The sequence below is a fragment of the Heloderma suspectum genome, chromosome 10, assembly GCF_057233095.1.
Source record: "Heloderma suspectum isolate Gila_16-S chromosome 10, 16-S_ref, whole genome shotgun sequence".
NCBI lineage: Eukaryota > Metazoa > Chordata > Lepidosauria > Squamata > Helodermatidae > Heloderma > Heloderma suspectum.
The window spans coordinates 10,410,650-10,432,671 of record NC_139467.1 but is presented as its reverse complement, the minus strand read 5'-3'; the positions used below and the strand labels follow the sequence as shown (position 1 = coordinate 10,432,671).

Below are 22,022 nucleotides of genomic sequence, written 5' to 3'. Positions count from 1 at the left end.
AAGCCTGCAGGCAGAGGCTGTCTTATTTCCAATCTTCGTACGTTGCTCTGGGGGCCTTTAGGGGCTGAAGAACAAGATAAAATGCCCTAAAAACCTGCACATGAAAAAGTATAGGCCATGGTGTAGGATGTACTCTCAACCCCAGGCTTTGGGGATGAAAAAGGAAACCACTGGGCTGCCTGCTTTCTCTTTCTCCTCTCCCCTGATCTGCCTAGCCTTGCACACAAAGTGAGAATGAGCCCTGCCTGACATCTGAGGATATTTCAAACCATTTGACTTACAGGGGGCTTGCTAAGACATGGCCAGCCTGAATGCATTCTTTGGTTTACCAACAAGAGCAGCTGCCTCTAGTGTTCTTGAGAGAATCACCTTTTTCCTTTTTTAAATCAGGCCTCTCCTTAAAAATGGCTTGGGGAGAGGGGTTAAGCAGACAAATATGTATCTATCAGTACAATTCCCAGCATATTGCACTCCAAAACAATGGCCAGCATGCTGTACTCCAACAGAAATTACCAAGAAATTGTCTGAAATTGTCCTTCACCTACCCCAAAGGATCTAGAAGTTACTACAAACTTGAATTTCATGTGTAGTGTGGTCAAGAACTGGCTCAGAAGAAGCAGCGAGTAGCAAAGCCCTTCCCTTTCCTCAAATGCCCACTTATTTCCTCAATTCACCCTCAAAATCGGTATCGGATGCTCCTCCTCTTGCCCAAAAGCCTTTGCTTCTTTCCTCTTCCCACCCCTAGGCACCAACTGTTCTTTCACTGCCTACTCTTGTTAAAAAAAGAGAATTTCAAAGAACTGCCACATTCCATAAGGAGGCACAATTATGTTCAGAATGATGCAGACCAGAAGTCACTTACACAATTTCTGAGGCCACAACCTTGCTAACAGTTACAGTTGGCAAAGCACGTGCTTAGCATGTGGAAGGTTTCAGCTTCAATCGCTGCTACCTCCAGCTAAGGGATTTCTCTAAAGTGGTCCAGAGAAAGTCTCTGGTGCCAGCCAGAGCAGACAGCACCAGCCTAGAAGGAACATAGTTCTTGACTCAACCTACGGCGCCCTTTTATAACCTACAGCTTCTATAGCTGGAATGCCAGTGGTGGGGAAAATCCCCCCCAGGGGATCAAGCAAGGAAGCTTTCTAAAACGGTTTCTTCGCTGCTCCCTCTGTTCTAGGTCACACAGATATGAACAGGTGGGCTAATAAAATATTATGAGCTAGTAACGTTTGTATAGTTATCAGCACAGCCAGTTTATTTCTGTAACTATCTGCTCAACTGCTGCCTTGATTTGCATAATATCTTCGTTGCCAATTTTAGCCCCCAGGGACCAGAAGCTTATTATGCCTGGACTGCCTCCCTCACCCTTACCCAGGACTGCTCCAAAACACACACACGTGCACACACAGATCGTCTTGAATTCCAAGTACAGAGGATACTTCAATCTAAATCAAATAGGCTTTTATTTACAAAAATAGTCTGTCCCCTTTGCCCCAAAGAAACGGGTGAAGAGGGAATACCACAGCCCTTCTGAGGAGGGAAGAAGCCCACATTCTCCTCTCAACCCCCCCTCCTGTTTGGTTCATAGCAGCAGCAACAATAAAATGCAAAAGGATTTTACCGGGGGCAAGGGAAGTAGATTTGTGTGGGACGGTCACAGTGCGAGCGTGTTCCCCAAAACAAGGCTAATACTGAGAAGTGGTCAAGATGTCCCATCTAGCGAGGGGACAGGGCAGTGGCTGTTAACACATATTGTGCAAGTGGAGTGGGTACACACAGTGCTTTTAAGGGCTTGTTGGGCAGTGCTGGAAGGACTCAATCCCCCAAGAAGGGAAGGGAGGCTAGCATTTGTGCTCTCCGTGGCAAAGAGTGGGCTCAAAAACACCCACACCCCAACATGGAACCTTCCCAGAGGTGCTCAGGTAACACTGGAGTGTTATGCTTCAGAAGAGGATGGGAAGGGCGGGAGTGAGAGAGAAGTGCACGAACTCTGAGACCACAAGCAGATATTGGCTGCAGAGCTCTACACAGTTTAAAAACAAAAAACAAAAAAACCCAAATGTGTATAAAAACAGTATTCCAGGAAGTGGGAGGAATGGATAATACAGGACAAGTGCTCCCCCACCCCAACCGTTTGGTAGCAACAGGAGACCCCACTGATGATGGGGGGCAGGTGAGGCCTGGGGCCATTGTGCTTGGGCATCATCAAAACACAGAGGCAAAGCACCAAAGAGGGATTCTCACTGCAAAAGGAAGCCATGCCACACAGTCCCAAACCAAGTTGTTCCAGTGGGGTTCAGGCCCCCACCCCTCTCCCCACTGTGCTGCCTGAGGGGCTAGAATCCTGGCTGGGGCTGACAGCAGCCTCAGAGGTGGGTGCAACCCTGTCTCTGGCCCCACTTTGCTGGCCTCCTGGGGAAGCGCTCCCTGGCTTTTGAAGCTCCTGTGTGCTGGTGCTGGGTGCTGCTTGGTCCTTGGCACTGGATGCAGCGCTGCTCTCCGTAGCAGCCCGGTCCAGCCCCTCCTGCTCAGCACAAGTGCTGTTCTCTTGGGCGGGGGCACGGCTGGCCACCTGGCTGGGGGCAGCCCCAGTGTGGAAAGTCCGCTCCAGCTTGCGATGCTTCCGGAGGGAGGAGGCGGTGACGGCAGTGGGGGCCTGCTGGCAGGCCGCATTTTCGGGAACCAGAATGTCCCGGATGAGCTCCGTGCAGAGGGCTGACGCCTGGCGCGTTTCACGGCACAGCTGCGACAGGCTAAGGAAGCCGTGGGGCAGGTCCTGCACCACCCGCAGGGTGACTGGCTGCCCCAGAGCCCGCAGCCGTCGGGCGAACATCACGGAGTCGTCCAACATGGGGTCAAGGGCGCAAGCCTGGTGAGGCGAGAGAGAGGGGGGGGTTGAAACCTTAAATAGGTGGAGTCCAACACTCCTTAGAGAACACAACCTCCCATGTGCTTCAACAGTCATAATGGGGCACCTATCCAGGGACCCTCTTACTGGTACTACCTATGTGCCAGTTTCACACAGCAAAGGCACCAGAAAGAGAGTTCCCAGAGGCTGCTCCCCAGCCAGTTACAAAACTCCCTCTCAGTACAGCAGCTGAGTTTGATGGAGAGGACTGAAACCTCCTTATTTACAGAGACAGCATCTCTCCAACGACTAGATGATGGAAATTAACAACAGGGGAAGGATATAGCCATCATGCTCTGTGGTCGAACCTCTCCGATGCATGTGACTGGTTGCTTTTTGTGGGCAGGATGCCAAGCTAGGTGGACCATACCGCTTAGGCCCAATATGGCTGTTTGTCTTCTCCCTCCCTGCTGCCCCAGCAAGCTCTCAGCCATCCCAGCCCAGACAAGCCCGTTCCATTACACACATGCTGCTGAAACCAATGTCCCGCTCCTGCCAACCAGTCCCCCCGCCCCCCCAGCTTGCTCACCACTATATGCATCGGCGGCAGTCCCTTTAACATGGTGTCTGGGGCCAGGAGAGGCGACATGAATGGGTTCTTGAGGATGGGCGACAGCTCAAGGGGCAGGCACGAGGCTGGCTGGTTGGAGCGTAGGGGCTGAAAGCCGTCGGGAAAGATCAGACTGTTGTCACTGCCCGAGGATGCGGCCTTGCGCTCGCCGTCACTCAGAAAAAAGCTGGCCTGGGGCTCGAGGCCAGGGCTAGGGCACGGGTCCAGCGGGGCATCGGAGGTACAGGACAAGTTCTGGCAGGTCTGGCTCTTGCGGGAGTCTTTGTAACCCGAGAGTGACTTGGACTTGAGGCCCACTTCTGAGATGCTCTTCCTCATGGCTTCTGTGTGCCGGGGGGGTGGGGTGCAATGGGAAATGAGTGCCGGCTCCATTTAGTCACAGCTCCCTTTTTCTTCCTTGATGGGACCCGGCTCTCTTGTTGCCTGTCTCTCTCCCTCCACTGATGACCGCATTCTCTGCCTCTTTCAGAGCCCAAATCCTCCCTTGGCTCTCAGCTCAGATCTCAAGCTGGCACCCTCCAGATGCGTTGGGCTGCAGCTCCCATGATTCCCAGCCAGCATGGCCAATTGCTGGGAATTATGGGAGTTGCAGCCCAACACATCTGGACAGTGCCAGGCTGGGGAAAACCTGTCCAAGCTCTTTTCTCCCCCTCCATGCCCAACCAACTGCAGCTTTTGATCCTTACAGGGTGATCAGGACTAAACTTGCCCCTTCCTTTCCATTGTCACCAGGGCCGTTTATCTCCCATTACTTGAAGCAAAACCTGATATGGAATACAGAATGTGATACCTGGGTGTGGGTTCCCTCATCTAGGAGGGTTGTCATGAAATGCTCCAGTTTACAGGGAGCAGAGGGTCTCCACCTTACTTGGAGACCATGAGGGTTACCTTTTTGTTCTCCAGCCAGGACCCCACAAACTGCTCCTCGCTCCCCCACCCCCCAGTCCTCCTTGTTACCACTCCGTTCTCTGCCAGTTCCTAAACAAAAAGCAAACAAAACCAGATCCCTCCAAATATCTAGAACAAAGTGTCACATACAAAATAAAGATAGCGAGGGCCACAAATTAGGATGGCTTTAAAAGGGGATTGGCAAATTCAAGGAGGATATGGCTATCAATGGCTACCAGTGCTGATGGCTATGTGCTACCCCCAGTACCAGAGGCAGGATGCCTGTGTGCACCAGTTGCTGGGGAACCTGGGTGGGAGGGTGCTGTTGCCCTCATGTCCTGCTTGTGGGTTTCCTGTGGGCAGCTGGTCAGCCACTGTGTGAATAGGATGCTGGACTAGATGGACCCTTGGCCTGATCCAGCGTGGCTCTTCTTATGTTTTTGATGTTGTAACTTGCTTGGGAAGTAGAATCAGAGTCCTGCACTCCTTTTGTCTGGAGATGCCAAGGACTGAAGCTGGGCCCTTCCAGACAGAAAGCCTGTGCTAGGGCCCCCGCCCCTATGAGGAGATCAAAGAATCATAGAATAGTAGGGTTGGAAGAGGCCTGCAAGGCCATCGAGTCCAACCCCCTGCTCAATGCAGGAATCCAAGTCACAGCATCCCTGACAGATGGCTGTCCAGCTTCGTCTTGAATGCCTCCACTGTGGGAGAGCCCACTACCTCCCTAGGTAATTGGTTCCATTGTCGTATTGCCCTAACAGTCAGGATGTTTTTCCTGATGTTCAGCTGGAATCTGGCTTCCTGTAACTTGAGCACATTATTTCATGTCCTGCAGTCTGGGATGATCAAGAAGAGATCCTGGCCTTCCTCTCTGTGACAACCTTTCAAGTACTTGAAGAGCACTATCATATCTCCCCTCAGTCTTTTCTCAAGGCTATACATGCCCAGTTCTTTTAGTCTCTCTTCATAGGGCTTTGTTTCCAGTCCCCTGATCATCTTTGTTGCCCTCCTCTGAACCCTCTCCAGCTTGTCTGCATCGTTCTTAAGGTGTGGTGCCCAGAACTGGACACAGTACTCCAGATGAGGCCTAACCAGTGCTGAGTAGAGGGGAACTAGTACTTCCCGGGATTTGGAAGCGATGCTTCTATTAATGCAGCCCAAAAGAGCATTTGCCTTTTTTGCAGCCACATCACATTGTTGGCTCATATTCAGCTTGTGATCTACAACAACATGGTGGCCAAGATGAATATTCTTGGCCACCACTGGGTCAACTAACCCCACCTCCTCGGGCAGCTCACTTCCCAACACATTTTTACCGTTAAATGCCTCCCTAGCACCTCCATTCCCTGGCCCCGGGGAAGATTCAGCCAGCGAGGGGAAGAAAGGCGGTCTCCTCGCCGCGCTGTGCCATGCTGTGAATGTGTGCCAAGCAGTGCCAGCCTGCTTTGTGCTGGACCTGTTACAATGGCACATAGCTATGCCAGCTGTATACACTGCTCCTGCTCGAGCAAGTAAGGAAGAATGTGGCCTGAAGCACAGAATGTAGCAACCCCGATGAAATTTTGAAAATCTCGGCTTCTACATGGCAGTATAGATGGAAGCAAGGGAGAAAGAAAAGAAAAGCATGTTTCTAGCCCCGAAGATTGCAGCAGGCAGTTGCGAGTTGGGGGTGGGGGGGTGGCGGAAGAGAACCTCTGGGTCACTTCTGCTGAAGTCTTACAAAAGGGCAGGCTGAAGCAAACCCAGGAACTGTATTGCGGCCTTCTCTGACCTGGTGCCTTCCCGATGTGTTGGACATGTTGGGGAAGGCCGGTATATTGTATTGTGTCATGGAGGAAAAGCAGTGAAAAAAGTGCAAGCTAGTCAGAAAAAGAAGCAAAAGAAAAGGGAGCTCCATCGATACTCTGCACCTAACTGCAAGGCAAGACCAGAACAGGGAGGGGTTAGCTCTGCCAGGAGGATGTAGACAAGTCAGAATTTACAAAAAATCAGCTCCACTGCAGATTTTGAGCTTTCCAATTGGAGTATGAATGGGGGGTTGCAAAACGTTAGATTCCCCCATCAGTAAAGTGTTATTTAGCTCTTCCACAAATGCCATGCAGAGCTTGCAAAAAAGCACCATCCTAAGCTGGCCAGCCCTGCTAGGCTGAGGTCATCGCACATGCCCACCAGTGCCAGCTGCAGCACCCATGCCCAGGACTATGCAGCACAGAACAGAAATGATGCCCTCTTCTTCTCATCCCAAGCAGCAGCACATGCCGTTAGGGACAGGGGGTGGCTCCTACCAGCTGCTGGGTTAGTAAGGGATGGGCCCTGGGACTGGAAGAGTCGTGCCAGGGACAGCGCCGACAACAGCTGGGCCACGGGCTGCCTGAAGTAGCCCTGCAGGCACCAGGAGAAGGGGCTGCGCTCTGCGGAGACAAGGTCAGTGAGAGGAAGGCAGGGAAGGATGGGGGGGAAGGATGGGGGAGAAGGACGGCGCGCTGGACGGAGGAGAGGCTGCTTCTTACCAGATGCTCCCCCTGCCCCGTCGATCTTGCCTGTGTTCTCCAGCAAGGAGCCAAACAGGGCCGAGGCACCCAGGCGCAAGTCTCGGAAGAGCAGGGCTGTGTCTCTGCGTACCATGTTGATGGGGCTCAGCTTCTCCAGGGTTGAGTCTTCCGACTCTTGCTCCATCCCTTGGTTGCCGGGCACAAAGATGAGGGAAAACATATTTAGGCCTATAAATATTCCCCCCTAGCACCACCATTCTTCACATCTCTTAAAAAGCAACAACAAACCAAAACACACACTGATCTTCTCCATGCTAATAATCTCCTGGCTTCCCTTGGTGGGGAGTCTCCAATCCCCTTTTTCTTAATACCAGCCAAATGCTCCCATTCCCCTTCTTACTTCTTTTCCCTGGCTTTAGAGAGGCGCCTCAGACTCCATCGCCCAGATCCTGTGTGTACTTAGCCACACTGTGAATAAATATCTTTTGAATTGATCCCACTGGGATAATCCCTTTGATCCAAACTCTCAAAGAATTTTCCAGCCTCTCAATAGAAGCCCTGGGTTCAAATCCTGCTCACCTCCACACCACACCAACCCCTACAACCCTGCCATTTCCCTTCTCCCACCTCCATGGTACTGAGAGCGGCGCCCCTGGCCACAGAGATGCCCTCACCGGCATAGGCACTGAGGCACTTGCACAAGACACTAAGAGGCAGGAGCGGGTCGAGCAAGGTGAGAAGGCGGGAGGGCGAAGCTGATGCTTGCATGAGCGTGGCTGGATACGCTGCCATGATCCCATCTGGCATCTTGATCCCAAAGGCAGCTGCCCGCATGGAGACTGTGATGCACAGGTTGCCACCGGCACTGTCTCCTGCAAGGCACACCCTCTGTGCTGTGGAACCTGCCGAGGGGCGGAGAGAAGTCAGAACCGCAGGGGACAGGAGAAGCCATCCCATACCTTATAACAATAACCTGTCTAGACATAAATAGCCTTTGAACAGTGAGACATTACAATAAAGGAAATGGATGACCATGTACCATACCTTGCTCATCATTCCAAAACTTCCTAAATGGTTCCCATTCCTGTTCAAATTCATTTACCCTGTATCTTCCCTGCTTAACCCAAAGAACCCATGTCGTTTTGCTTAGGTTTGCCAAATCCCACATTTTAATGTACCACGCTTTAAGTCAAAGTATTTCCTTTCTTTTCCAATACTTGGCATATAGAAGATGTGCTGCTAATATCATATAAAAGAGTAGTTTTTCTTTGTTCTTTGGCATCTTTCAGGAGGTTTTTTTTTTTTTTTTTAAGGGTCTTAGAAAAGGTTTTTGATCTGGGGTGGATCTCTGCAATGGAGATACTTTTCTTAAGAGCAGATGTGCAAACGGGCCCATAGAGGACAGAAGTAGAAGCCCCCCCCGTCCCCCCGTCCCCCCCATTCCTGGTGCTACTCGTAGAACCAGGTCTTAGCTGGGGTCTCCTGTCACCAACAGTGACTGTACCTCCGTCCCTTTTGACAAGGCCTGTGGCTTAGAGGGGGAGCACGTGCTTTGCGTGCAGAAGGTCCCTGCAACCTCCAGTTTAGAAGGAACTCAGGATGCATGGCTGAGAAAGGGACCTCCACCAGCGACGAGGAGGTGCTACCTATCAGAACAGGCCACACAGGGCTAGACAGACGGGTGGTCCGATTCAGCAGAAGGCAGCTTGGGATGATGATCCGAGAAGGATCTTAGCAGCTGGCTCCTCTCACAAATGGGGGCCAGAACCCAGATCCAGTCTCTTTCCTCCCCTCCACAACCCCCCTCTCCGTTTCTCACCCAACAGGTGGCAGTTCTTGATGGCCCAGCAGTAGGCATAGAAACACTCCTCCAAGGCCCGAGGGAAGGGCGCTTCGGGTGCCAACGAGTAGTCGATGGAGAGGATGGGGGCACCCAGATCCCGGGCCCAGGATTTCAGGTAGGGCTCGTGTGACTTGGAGGTCTGTGCCACAAAGCCACCACCATGAAAATGCACTACCAGGTAAGGCGAGCGAGGCAACGGCTTGGTTTTCCAACGCAGTTCCAGGGCCAGGGGGCCTTCCGGACGCAGGAAGTTGCTTAGCTCTTCGCTGTCCTGGAGGCAGGATAAGGAACAGCAGAGAATGCAGGACCAGGCACCCAGCTGGCATCCACAAGCCTTTCCTGGCATTGCCAGTCCCTGGGGCCACAGAATCTCAAGGGCTCTCTTAACAAACAAGATGATTACTTGTTCCTGAACTGTATCACTCCAGACTGCAGGTGGGGGAAATCTCATGGCTGAATTCAAAAGGGATTTACACTCAGGCTTGGTTCAGAGGTGGCCCCCAACCCTTCCTTGGCCTACAAGGAACCTTGGGCTTACATCCTCCCTCCTCCCTGATGTGCAGCAGTTCGCTCCTGCCTTTCCTGGTTTGAGGCAAACTAAAGTTTCCTGTTTCATCTACAGCAACCTATGGTTTGCTCTTACCCGACAAGCCAGGACTGGAAACCAGGATCAAATCCTGGAGAAACATAACAGACAGAAGCAAGGGGAGAAGAGAGGAGGGAGGCAGACGCACGGAAGCCTGAGGTTTGGCATTCCCTCTCAACCAAGCCACTGAAAACTACATACATAAGTATGTTCATCCCCTCCAGCTACTAGATAAAGCTATTCAATCTGCCTTCTGTTGACTCTTTTTTGCCTAGCACAGCATCAAGATACATCTCTAGCTGCATGATCTCTAGTGGGAATGCACTGAATTACTCAAACTATTCCACTAATCCATGGTACTTACTACATGGTGAGACTATTTGTCTAGAAAACTGTTCCACAGTTAAAGTACATTGTTCAACCTGCTTTGAAGCCACCCTCTCTAAGCTGCCTCCTCCCCACCCAACTGCAGCAGAAGATAAGGCCTAAATCTCCACAGGAGTGTTCTCGGTCCCTTACCTGTCCCTCACGCAGCTCATGGGAGATGAGCCTCATCTGGACAACTTCTGGCCCAGTGTGGGCTACTGGAGGTGTGATGGTAACTGTCAGCTTGGGGTCAGCAACCAGAGGCAGGTCAAAGGAATGAGGCGGCACCAACAATGGCCGAGATAACCGGACCTGGGAGGAGGCCATGCTGGCCAGTGACTGCAGAGAGAGCAGGAAATGGCATGACTGCTCTGGAATTAATATTCTAATATCCTAAATGCACCCTCCTCCCCTGTAGGAATACCCAAGGCACAACAAGAATCAGGCACACAGCACCCCATCCAGGAACAGCACTGTCCCATTCCACTTTGAATAGTCCCATATCCTTGCCAGGCAATAAGACCCTCAACTTTTCCTCTCACTTCCTTCCCCATTCCCAGTCACCACAAATTCTCGCAGGACCCCATCCCAGGTTTCCCTTTCTTCCCTGCCGTTCTTTTCTTCTTCCCCCAGATCTTCTCTGGATGGGCACAGACAACACCTCCCAGCCCTTCCCTCAGCAGCTCCAGCCTCCTCCTGCCTCCCTTCGGGAAGGACTCACAGCCAGCAACTCCATCTCAGTGAGGTTCCAGAAGCTTTTCCAGAAGTGCACATCCAGGTTTTGAGTGATGCGTTCAAACTCGATCCCTCGCAGCTCAGGGTCAATAGCAAACTTCCCGCTGGTAAAAAGTGAGCTAGCTGCCACACCTGCAGTTGTGGGAAGACAGACAGAGACAGACAGACAGAGACAGAGAGATCAAACACAGGTGGACAATTAGCACTGCTCAAGGCGAAACATTTGCTTCAAGGTACAAGGAAGGGGCTGCCCCCAAATTGGTTCAGCACCTTGGATAGCTCCTTTAGAGTTCTGGCTGATTCTGACAGAAAGCCAGAATGGATTCACAGCCCCTCCAAAATCGGAGCCACTGGCCTCCACTGCCACACTGTCCTATATCCCTCCACCTGTCTGGTGCAGAGAAAGGGGAAAAGAACATCCAAGGCAGTGAGAGATGATACTATATTGTGGGGGTGGGCTAGGAAATGTACAGTGCTAGAAGCAGGCAGGGCGGTCAAAGTGGTTATCTGCAACTAAATAACGCACCCCCCTGAGTGACTACAGTTACTGCGTGCGGTGGGAGTAGGGCACGTATGCAATGATGCACTGCAAAGACTCATTCCTGATGAGACAACATCATTCCTGGCTTGGGACAACCTAGTTGTGTTTCGGTATCAAGCCGATTTAAATGCATTGAGCCACAGTCATCTTACGATTCCTGTTATGTGCCTCTTGCAACTTTTTCTACCCTTGGAGACAAACGCCCTTGTACTTTCACAACAACAACAACAACAACAAAATACACATACTGTGGGGAAAACAGCATTTGTCCCCACTAGCCAGCAATGCAGCCTAGGAAAGTAGAGCTCCTGAGGAAGCCATGCATTATGGGAAGAGAAGGGCCAACAGGTGCACTGTGGGAAAGACAAGCCTCGCAGTGCTCAGGGGGCATTACAGGGAGAACGACACAGGCACCGGGTTGCTGCTGCATCGAGATACACTTGGGCTCTGCTACTCACCGATGCCAGAAACATGGCGCTTGTAGTTCTCCCCAAAGGAGACGAGGCTAATGGCGATGGTCTGTAGGAAGGGCCGAATTGAGGGTGCAAACTGTGAGGCAAAAGGTCAACATTTAGGCTGGGGAACATGGCCTTGCATTTCTCCTGGGCCAGCAATGCTTTCTGAGCATTATGACTGCTGCTTCTGAGCTGGAGACAGGCAAGTGAGTTAAAAGAACAGATCTGGTGCCAGAGTTGCCAAATAGAGGGAGACAGTTAACAGGAAGTGCCAGTTGCAAAGCAGTTCCTCCCACCCAGGGCTAAGAGTAAGACCTGGCTGGACCAAACATACAAAGACAATGCAAACACCCTTCAATGGTAGCGCTGAGTGAAGGCAGTATGCAGCTTTCTCACAGTTGGGAAGCACAGGACACACAACTTGGGCATTCCTGCCAGCAAGGACCCTGGATGGGGCCAAAGACAGAGCTGGGGGTTCTCCAACTGAGATCCAAAGTCAGCTGGAAGCTCCTTCTCCAAAGAGACGGGACAATGACAGGGCAGGAGTCTGAGTGGGGGTGGGGGAGAAGAGGGAGATGTGAAGCTACAGGGACATGCACGATCACATTACGCATTGCTCAGGGCCACGTTCCCAAGGCTGCAGCCTGCGTGGAAAGGTGGAGAGAGACCAGAGGAAGGCCAGGACTGGCTCTCTGCTCTGAGGAGGCCCTGCCTAAGGTCGGTAACAAGCTGCTCTCGCTGCATGGACTCCTTTGGGATAAACTCAGAATGTTCCACTTTGGGGAAATCACAGAGACCAGCGTGAGTTCAGCTGTATGCAGAGCTTGCTTCCTGAGAGGAGGACAAAAGTCTCTTGAGGAAAGGGTGCTTGCCTTTCCTGGGATGCTCCAGGCTCTCCTGATGATTATCACTACTAGATTGTTTACTTATATGGCATCACTGTATCAGATCCATAAAAATACATCACAGAGGAACATCAGCAAAAGACAGGTCTCTGCCCCAAGGAGAATACAGGCTAAGTGTGGGCGGAGCAGTGGAGACAGAGGGAGAGGCCAGGCTGAAAAGGGAGTATTGTGAGCAACTGCAGTTATGCCAAATTCAGTCACAGGCTCCCCCAAACAGATGGGCTGGGCGCCAGGAAGGCTGAGAAAAAGAGGGCACAATGCAGACATTCCAGGTGGTGGTTGCAAGCATAAGGGGCAGCAAGAGAAAAGAACCAAGTCCATTTGAGACCAGGAGACCTGTGCACAGTGAAGGTCACGGGCAGGGATGGGTATTCACTACATCAGCCTTCCAAAGCCTGCTGGCTGGGAATTATGGGAGTTGCACTCCAAGCCATCTGGAAGGTGCCAGGATGGGGAAAGTTGCACTCTATAGCCCTGCTGAAGACCACCTCCACAAAGACCCCTCCTCCCTCATCACAATCAGCCTTTACAGCAGGCTGTGCTGAGGGTGATGAGAGGGGAGGCGGGGCCATTCCAGCAGCCCTGCCAAAAGACTCTTCCCTCCCCATTCCTTTTCTTCCATGTGTCGTGTCATTTTAGATTCTAAGTCTGCGGGCAGGGACCGTCTTGTTTTACTGATTATATATAAGCCGTTTTTTTTGGCTGAGGAGCAGGTATAAAAATACGTTAAATAAATATTGTTGAATGGTCAGAGACAGGACCTGCAAGAGGGCCATTTCCAGCATCCAGAAGGCCCTGTTCCTCCACACAGGCTGAGTTTCCTGCCTCTTGTCCCCACAAGAGCCCCCACTCTCCCAGCATCCTCACCTGGAAGCCCATGCAGCGGCCATAGAAGCAGCCCTTGTGCATGGTGATGTACTCCTGCAGGAACTGCTCCGAGAGCCCGTGGTCCTCATGGTTGAAGAGGTAGCCAGGTCGGTTCTGGGTAAGGAGACCCTGGGCCAGGTAGACCAAGGCCCGGAGCTGGGTCAAGGCGGTGCAGTAGGCCTCCAGCTCGGCACAGTTGTGGCTGGTGCGGAAGAAGATGCTGCGGCGGTTGGCGGCCACGTAGCGGCTCTTGTGGACGATGTGGGCCAGGCAGCAGCACACCGTCTGGGCCAAGCTGCGGTAGCCATTGGCTGGCGTGTGCTCATCCAGGTCAAAGATGTGGTAGATGGTGGAGAAATGGCTGAGCACTGGCTCCAGGCACCGGGCATGCTCCCGGATGGCTGTGAAGGCTGCCAGGAAGCGCTGGCCCGTCTCGCTGGTGCTGTCCCGGAAGAAGGCAGCGTTGTCTTCTGCCAGCACATGCAGCGTCTGGAACAGTGGCCGGGAATCCATGCTGCTGGCAGCAGGGGGGCCTGCAAGGGGAAGGGAGAATGAGGGGCTGGATGGGGACGCCCGGAAAAGGGAGGTGGGGAGAGGAGGTGATGGCGCCGAAGGAGCCAGAAAGGGAGAGCCTTTGCTTGAACTCTTAACTGTTACTTACACTCCCCTGTCATTGCCTCAGTTATGCACTCCATATTGCCCGATGCCTCTGCCTCCCTCTCTTCTCCGTGCAGCCTGGAAGCCCTGCGAGCAGAGCGGGCATCGCTTAATGCAATATCTACATTGATAAGAGCCAGATCCCAATATTCTGCCCCAGTCTCCCAACATGGGCTATGGAACAGGATGGGGCTATGGAGGGGACAGTCAAGGCTGTTTCTCATGGATCCGAGGGAGCAGCTTTAGCCCATAGCTCAGTGGCGTTTCTGAGCGTACTCTTGGTTTTGCCCATGTTAAGTGCCTAGTTGCCAGTCATTTCTACTGGTCCATTTGTGGGGTGGGGAAAGAGAGTAAACCGCTGCATTTTGTTGTTGGGAGGGCAAAAACCTGCCCACCTCTGCCACAACACTGGCTGCCTCAGGGGCCCCCCTCCCTGGTCCACTTTTCTCCACGTACATGGTATTGACAGGCATTTTTGCCAGTTAAGAACAACCCACATTTATACGGTGCACTTCAAGAGTTCAAAGCCTTTCATGTGCATTCCCTCGGTAATCCTCACAAACAGCCCTGCATGGGAGACCAGTATTATCGTCCTCGCATCTTGGAGAAGGCAGAGAAGAGAAGTTTGTCCAAGGTGAGTTACAAGGTGAGGCAACTTCCCTGCCCACAGCTGACAGGCTTAGCTGTTGCGCGACAGGAGCTCCCCAAACCGCTCCCTCCAGGACATAAAGGGGGGCTCTGCTGACTGGGACGATTGAACAGATGGTACTCACCCGCCACTGGCTAACGATGGGGTTGGGGCTTCCGATGCTGTTCGGAGTTGCGTTATGATCACTGGCTGCTTGCCCAACCAGCCAGCTTAAGACAAGCTGACTCCTCCTTGGAGGAGGAGAGGACAGCCCACATGAGGGAGGGGACAGAGAGAATTGTTGTGGGTGTGTGTTGGGGGTTGGCAGGAGGACATGTCAGACAGCTGAGATGCCTTGGTTTTAACCCTGGCATTAAGGAAGAGACAGACTTATGGGTGGGGTTGGGAGAGCCAAAAGGAGTTGGATTATCCCCACTCTGCATTAGAGAGATCTGGGATTCTGGGGCACAGGACCAAAATTCCACCACGAGCTATCTCCTAATCCCATAAGTGGAATATGGTATGCACTTGTGCACGCGTTCACTTAACAAAAATTTGGGTACCACTGTAAATAGGGAGTGGGCGGAACAGAAGGAAGATGTGGAATGTAAATGTTTTTGTACTATTTTTGAGAACACGAAGGACCAAAATGAGAAGTTTTGAAAGGAAAGTTGGGACATGAAAGCTGGAGGGGGCAATAGCTATGTGTGTGGGGGAAGCAGGGGATGGAATCTCTGGGGAACAAATTAAGTGGCATAGTGAATGGAGATCTCAATCCTCTTGACAGTTGGAAGATCCCCCCACCCCCACTCCACAAACTCCTGCAACTGAAGTTATCGAGACATCTGCAGTTTCCTCCTCCGTGCAATCCGTAAGGGCTAGAAACATTCTCCTTTTGTTTTCTTTTAAAAGGAAGCTGAGATTCAAACAATTCTTCTCATTCTCAGATTCCCCATAAGACATAACCTGCGGAATGATCATGGCAGCACAGATTCCCAGGCCACTGATCTACTGGGCTGGATCCAGATTTAGTCATACCTAGAGTAGATCCATGAAATCAATGTGATGTGTTACTTCAGTCCCATTGATTTCAATGGGTTACCTAGCCAGGGCATGACTACGCCTGGATTCAAGCCACTATGTTTAATTGTATTTGATCCTGCAAGAACTGCGCTGGGTGGTTCCACCACAGAAGAATCCAGTTATCTGCACCAGAAGAACAGAACAAGCAGAACCTTCCTCACAGATGGCCGTGGTTGTTTATGGGACCCTCCTGACCATGTTTTCCAGAAGAGTTCAGACGGAACAAGGCCAATTAGACCAAGCCTTCCCACAAGGTGCCAAGTTCACCCCATGTATAATTGGACCCCAGAGGCTCCTTGGAAATCATCTGGAAGTAAACAGGCGCCTGAGGCTGTTGCAGAGCATTCGCCTGAGCACAGAGCCCCGGGGCAGGGAAGGGGGACATGGATTTGCTGGCCCAGCTCTGAAGAATTAACTGCTACCCCAGGTTAGCCAGGTTTGGTGAACGATCTCAGGAGCTTTTAAACCATTGGACTTCAGCCAGCAGGCCCATGTGAGCCATGCACCAATGCAAGATGGATCATGCCAGCAGCACCTCCATTTGGGGGGTTTATTAACGAGAGAGTGGGGACAGGGAGCTGAAGAAAAGGCACAGGCTCTTGTCGAGAAGGGCTAAGGAATGGAAGACTACCAATAAAAGACTATTCCTAAGGATGCAGTGTACCTGTCATTTCTGTTATAGCTCCGAAAAAAAGTAGACTGGACAGCATTACCTCTCCTTCCAATTAACCAGACATTTCACTTCTTAGCTTCATGTAATTTCTGTCCTTTGCCATGCCTCATCCCTCCATCACCCAGATTCTGACAAAAAAGAATTCTAAGTTCTGCATCCACTACACTGTGCTTCAAAATCGAAACACAGATCAGATATGCATGTTAGGAATGCATGCAAGTGTGCCTTTACATGGAGTTTGTTACTTCCCCCTTTCCACAGAACCAGGCTATTCCACCACCCCAACCTTCACACTGCATCCAGCAGACACGCCGATCAGCGATTCAAACACTGACTATATCATCTAACTTGCCCTTTCTACGATGCATTAATAAGTTTTTATTTGAAGTACTGCATGGTTATTCATGTCAACATTTGTTACTGATTGTCTTAAAAGAACATTAAGCTGCAAAACATCCCAGGAGCTGTGTGGGATCGTGATGTCACAGACGCCGGCCAGTGAGGGCAGTGCACTCCCAGCTTCTGCCAGTTCTCATGGTGCTCGACCCTGGAGAACAGGGGTAAGCAATCAGTGGCCCTCTGGATGTCCTTGGACTCCAACTCTCATCAGCCCCAGCCAACATGGCCAATGGTCAGGGATGATGGGAGGTGGAGTCCAACAACATCCAGAGGGCCACTGGTTGCCCACCTCTGCTGGAGAGGAATAGGTATGTCTGTACACAATGCAACAGGTAAGCTTCTACAGTGGCTCAGCCACTAACATTAATGTGTGTCTGCATGCACGCTAAGAAGCAAGCAATCTTTTTTTCCCAATAATACAGTGATGACCCCTCCACCTATAATGCAATGGACTGAAGACCTAACAACACTAGCAATATTTGAAAGAGTATATAGGCACCACTTGTGAACGGACTTATATTTGGATATTTGGTCTGCTTTTACTGAAGTTTATGTGTAACCTATTTCTTTTGCCTTGTTTTAGAATGTTGTAATATTTGAAACTGAGGCCTTTAAAGTCTGCAGTTACACTTGCAATTTTTTTAAAAAGTTGTTTTTGTTTTGTTTTGTTGAAATGCACAACAAAAATTGATTAAAAATGATGAACCCTCTTTATTGTTACTATTAACCAGCAAACATCCATCATTATTCAGATAAGCATCACTGCGTGATTGCATGTGTGTGTGTGCATGTGTGTGCATGTCTGAGAGAAGAGAGGGCTTGTGCATTGATTTGGAGGGGGTGAATACATCCCTCCAGGATCCAGTGCAATAGTTTAATTTTCCCCATAGGAGTGAATGGAAGCCATTACTTCTGCCCCTGCTCTTACATTACACCAGCTCCCTGAGACACATCACAGCACCATGGAATTCCAGGCTAGAAGGCATAACCTCTGGCCAGCTTAGCACCCAAACCCATTTTTCTCAGAAAAGTATTGGCTGCCCGAACAACAAAATCCACCATGTTTATCCTCATGCTGAACAATCTCACCAATATACCCGGGGCTCCCAGTTCTCCCCACCCGCTCCCAGAGGTGGAGTTTGGTACCGGCGTGGCTGAGTCATTACTTCGGCAGCTGGAAAAAACAATTTCAGAGCTGGGGAAAGCAGGAAGCACAACAAGCCCAGCTGGGCCTAACAGGCAGCATTAGGGCAGGGTGCACGGACAGCAAAGGGGGCACAGGGAGATTGCCAGGAATGCCAAGAACCGGGGGAAAACAGGAGACTGGGAGAGAGGGCAGGGAATGGCTGCATAGCTGGAACAGTAAGCTAAGAGGGTGGAGATGGGGGCAATGAGTTGACGATCCCTCCCCTCGCCTGCCAAGGCAGAATTGTGAAACCTTTGACCTCCGTGGTGGAAAGGGGAGAGAAGGACAGGCAGAGCAAGAAATGACTGACCTATGGCATGTCTGGGATCAGTGGCAAAGGCTTGGCCTCTGTGTCACACCATATCCATCCACTCTAGGATTGGTGCAGACAAACCCGCACCTTTTCCTGGCCTTCCCTTCAGCTTCGGCACCCTGTCCAGGTGTTCAAATGTTGTGGCTGCTTCAGCTTCTAGCAAAAACAACAACACAGACAAGAGAGAAACAGGGCCTCTCATGTGGTCTGCCGGGGCAAATGCCCTTTTCACTTAAGATCCGCAGGCGAGAAGTGACAAGGGGCGAGAGGCTGCCCCAGGGGCAACTGCTTGCTGTGCCAGGCACACGTTATACAAATCTCTCTTTGCAGCTGCCAGCTGAGATGCCAGCCTCCCTGCTACCCTTGACACTAAAACAGAACTAGGAGGTGGTGGGGCGGCAGGGGCAGGATCAGAGATTTCTCTGTGGGAAAGTGCCCAGTTCTGCAACACTCTGGCCTCATATGTTAGGAATGTGGCGCCTCAGGCCCTCACTGCAGTTTAGCAGTGCTAGTCATTGAGAGAAGAGCAGTAATAACAGAGAACGTAGCATTTACATGACACATTACAAGTGTTCAAACCAGTTCACAGACATTACATAGATATATGGAAGTCCTCCAGTGACAGTGGGAGTTTGACTAAATTGTGTAAGCTGCTCCAACCCAGAGGGTAAAGTGGCTTATAAATATGCTAAAATGAATTAGTAATCTCAGCAATCTTTACAACACACCTGTAAGGTGGATATTAGAATGGGAACCCCCCCCCCCAGCTTTTTCCCTTTTTTTAATGAAAGACACTGGCAGCACTGCAAATGTTCTTTGCCCTTTGTGCCTAGCACTCCAAGTGGGTGCTCAATGGCAGGGATGGGCAAACTTTAGGCTTTCGTGATCTACTTTGTTTCTTGGCCCCATGACCCTCCAACCAGACCCACATGAAAAATAGTGGTTTATTGGCTGGACATTCATTAGAACAAGATATCTCTCAGCACACACTCAACCCAGGAATTTATTCTCAGTCCCAGTTCTTTCACCCACAAATCCACTCCTGGTTCTCCCCACAAAGCATTCTTCATTTCAGCAGCCTAATCTGTGGTGAAAGAGCCTTTTTCATCTGTTACTACTGTTGAACAATGGAGGGGGGGGGGTGCTTGTAGACAAGGCTTGTATCATGCCTTCACCCTGCCTCCTTCATGGAATTTTATGGGGAGTCCAGACGACAACTTCTACCCATAACCATCCCATGTCTTCCCACTCCCTCTTCCATTTTTTCTCCTACTGCAGAAAATCCATTACAGAAAAAAAGATGGAAGCCCTGCATAATGCATTCTAATAGCTGGCACTAGGACTCCTCCATCTGGAAGCACCCTGGGAGTCACAAACCCTTGCCAATCTACAACAAATCACCTAGCGATCTACCCATTCCTGTTCTAGGGTAGCTTGCCTCAGCATGCCTCCTTATATAAAGAAGGTTTTCTGGGCAGTAAGAAATCACAGGAACTCTGGGCTGAGAGGAATGTGATTGTGGGGGGACAGAAGATATACCAAGCAATTAGGTATGTGACCTCAAAATAAATCATTAAAATTGCCATCCTATCAGGGATATCAAGGATGTGGAAAGGTGGCTCATTAAAAAGCAATGAAAAGGAAGGGAGAGAGATAGAATCCCAGTATCAATTAACAGAGAAGGTGGCAACTGCTATTTCAGACTTGTTGCCTTCTGCAGGTACGGCAACAAGGCTCTATACTCACATCCCAGACTAGGATATAGATCTTTATTCTTCTTTACTACTTATATTTTAAAACATAGATAAGAAATTCTACAAAATCCAAGATCTGAGAATTTGAGGAAGAAGCTCTCATCCAAAATGGATGTCAACACTGGCAGAAAAACTACAGCAAGTGAACATCTCAAAAAAAGGAAAGAAAAGATATTTAAGAGCAGTGAAATGTGATATTTACAGCACAACCCCACACATACCTATTCAGAAGTAAATGCTATCAGGTTAAATGGGACAGGCTCCCAGGAAAGTGTGCACAGGTTTGCCAACTAAAGGTTCAAAAGTTATTTTGGGCAGGAAGATGAAAGTAATCTAGTCATCCAAACTGACACACCCAGAGCAGCAGCCTAGGGGCTTAAATGCCTCAGAACCTGAAAACGTATGTAATAATTCCTGAAATGTCAATATCAAATTCTAAATACACATCCATTTCTTTCGATTTTCAGATATACACAGCTGAAATCTGAGAATTTCTGGGAATGTCCACATGTAAATCTCTCTCTCTCTCTCTCTCTCTCTCTCACACACACACACACACACACACAATCCCTTTCCAGGAGCCCCAGTACCTCCAAATTATGGGAAACAGAGCAGAATACCACCAAAACTGCACCTGGAGGGGATGCCAAGGAACCTCCCCACCACCGTATCTTGACAGTGGGGTTGTGCCAATCTACGACAGCTTTTTTAACATCCAGAAGCAGAAGCTCAAATACACACACGCTACTTGATGTATCTTTAATGGAAAAACAGTATGAACAAATTAATTAATTGATTTTTTAAAAATCAAAACAGCTAAGATACTTATACTACATTCAAGGGGTCTCACTGACTCACAGATTAATGACAGTTTAGCTTTCAGAAGCACCTTCCTTCCCAACTTGGGTGTGTGTGTGCCTCACAGACAGCCACAGACAATTAGAGTTAACTTCTAAAGTGGGGTGGGCAGAAAGTAGCTCTCCAGATGTTTTGGACTTCAACTCCCAGCATTCCTGACCATTGGCCATGCTGCCAGGGACTTCTGGGAGTTGAGGTCCAAAACATCTGGAGATCTATCTTCCACCCACCCTGCCTGTTCTAGAGTGGCCTTCCCTAGTTTGGTGCCCTCCAGTCTTGGCCTGGAACTCCATGGCATGGTGGCTGGGAATGATGGGATTTGTTGCCTAACACATCTAGAAGGCACCAGGCTGGGGAAGGCTGTTCTGGAGGTATGAACTCTTTGAGGGTCAGTATAGAGGCTAGACTGCACTGGGCTAGAACTGGGGAGGCACAGGTTTAAACCCCCACTCAGCCACAAACTTCCCTGGGTAGCTTTGGGCCAACCACTGCCTCTCAGCCTGATCGACCTCACAGGGATGTTGTGACGATAAAAGTGGAATTAGGGAGAGAACCACACACACCATCTTGAACTCTTCGGAGAAAGGTCAGAATATAAATAATAAATTAAAAGAGCAAGCAAGCAGCCCCTAAGACACCACTGATCACAGACTCGCTGATCACAGCCCCACTTCTAGCAGCAAACATTCCCTTTGATATTTTCAGTGCGGTCTCTAGTGCTGCGCAACTGAACGGTCGCAGCTCACTCTCGATAGCCCCCCAAAAGACTTGGGACCGTGTTCTCCCCGTCGCATCGGGAGGAGGAGGAAGAGGTCCATCTCCCCTTCCCCAAAACCTACTGGGGGGGGGGTCTTCACAGAATCACCTTCCCACCTAATAGCCTGGTCGAGGCTGTACGTTCGCCACCTTTTTCTCCTGCGGTTTCTTTCTCCCCATTCATTAGGCTAACTCCCACCTTTAAACCCCCTCCTAGCTTGAGCTTAGCCCCACCCATAAGAAACACCACCCACCCACCGATCTATCCCTGCATAACATCGGGAGCCATACGGCAAGCCCTCCTCCCCCTGTTCCTAATGGAAGCGCCCTCTCCCTGGAGGAGGCAGAGTAGACGCGGTCTCCACCATTACACCTTTTGGGGGGGGGTAGTCAAGACGTCAGACAGCCCCTCCCACTCACCCTATGCTCACCCAACGGGGCTCCCTCTTCGACACCCGCCAGCCCCCGACTGACCCCTTTCCCACGCGGCATCCACCTTCCACCGAACGGTCCGAAGCACCACATGACTTCCGCCCACCAATGAGCTGAGGGCGGAGC

General features: G+C 50.7%; 1 protein-coding gene across 3 annotated transcripts; it reads right to left on the bottom strand.

Moving 5' to 3' along the window:
- Positions 1–1,445: 1,445 nt before the first annotated feature.
- LIPE (lipase E, hormone sensitive type) lies at positions 1,446–21,990 on the bottom strand. Of its 3 annotated transcripts, none has more exons than XM_084815061.1 (10): positions 21,896–21,990; positions 13,158–13,690; positions 11,389–11,479; positions 10,376–10,521; positions 9,808–9,993; positions 8,679–8,973; positions 7,534–7,761; positions 6,878–7,045; positions 3,438–3,802; positions 1,446–2,869 (listed from the first exon to the last, which is right to left on the bottom strand). In XM_084815061.1, the coding sequence occupies exons 1-10, from the start codon at positions 21,987–21,989 to the stop codon at positions 2,297–2,299; spliced, it is 2,679 nt and encodes an 892-aa protein (XP_084671187.1). In that variant the 5' UTR covers position 21,990; the 3' UTR covers positions 1,446–2,296. The 3 variants fall into 3 exon arrangements, with proteins under 3 accessions (XP_084671187.1, XP_084671188.1, XP_084671189.1); XM_084815062.1 differs by lacking the exon at positions 21,896–21,990 and adding an exon at positions 14,588–14,650; XM_084815063.1 differs by lacking the exon at positions 21,896–21,990 and adding an exon at positions 13,819–13,887.
- Positions 21,991–22,022: the final 32 nt, after the last annotated feature.

What these genes read in the sequence shown, in the direction of transcription:
- LIPE (XM_084815061.1), bottom strand. Translation starts at nt 21,989, where the DNA reads ATGTGGTGCTTCGGACCGTTCGGTGGAAGGTGGATGCCGCGTGGGAAA. An exon ending in GTGCCTCAGTGCCTATGCCG is followed by an intron (nt 7,046 to 7,533) that starts GTGAGGGCATCT and finishes CCGGCAACCAAG; the next exon opens with GGATGGAGCAAGAGTCGGAA. An exon ending in CGGGGCAGGGGGAGCATCTG is followed by an intron (nt 3,803 to 6,877) that starts GTAAGAAGCAGC and finishes CCCGGCACACAG; the next exon opens with AAGCCATGAGGAAGAGCATC.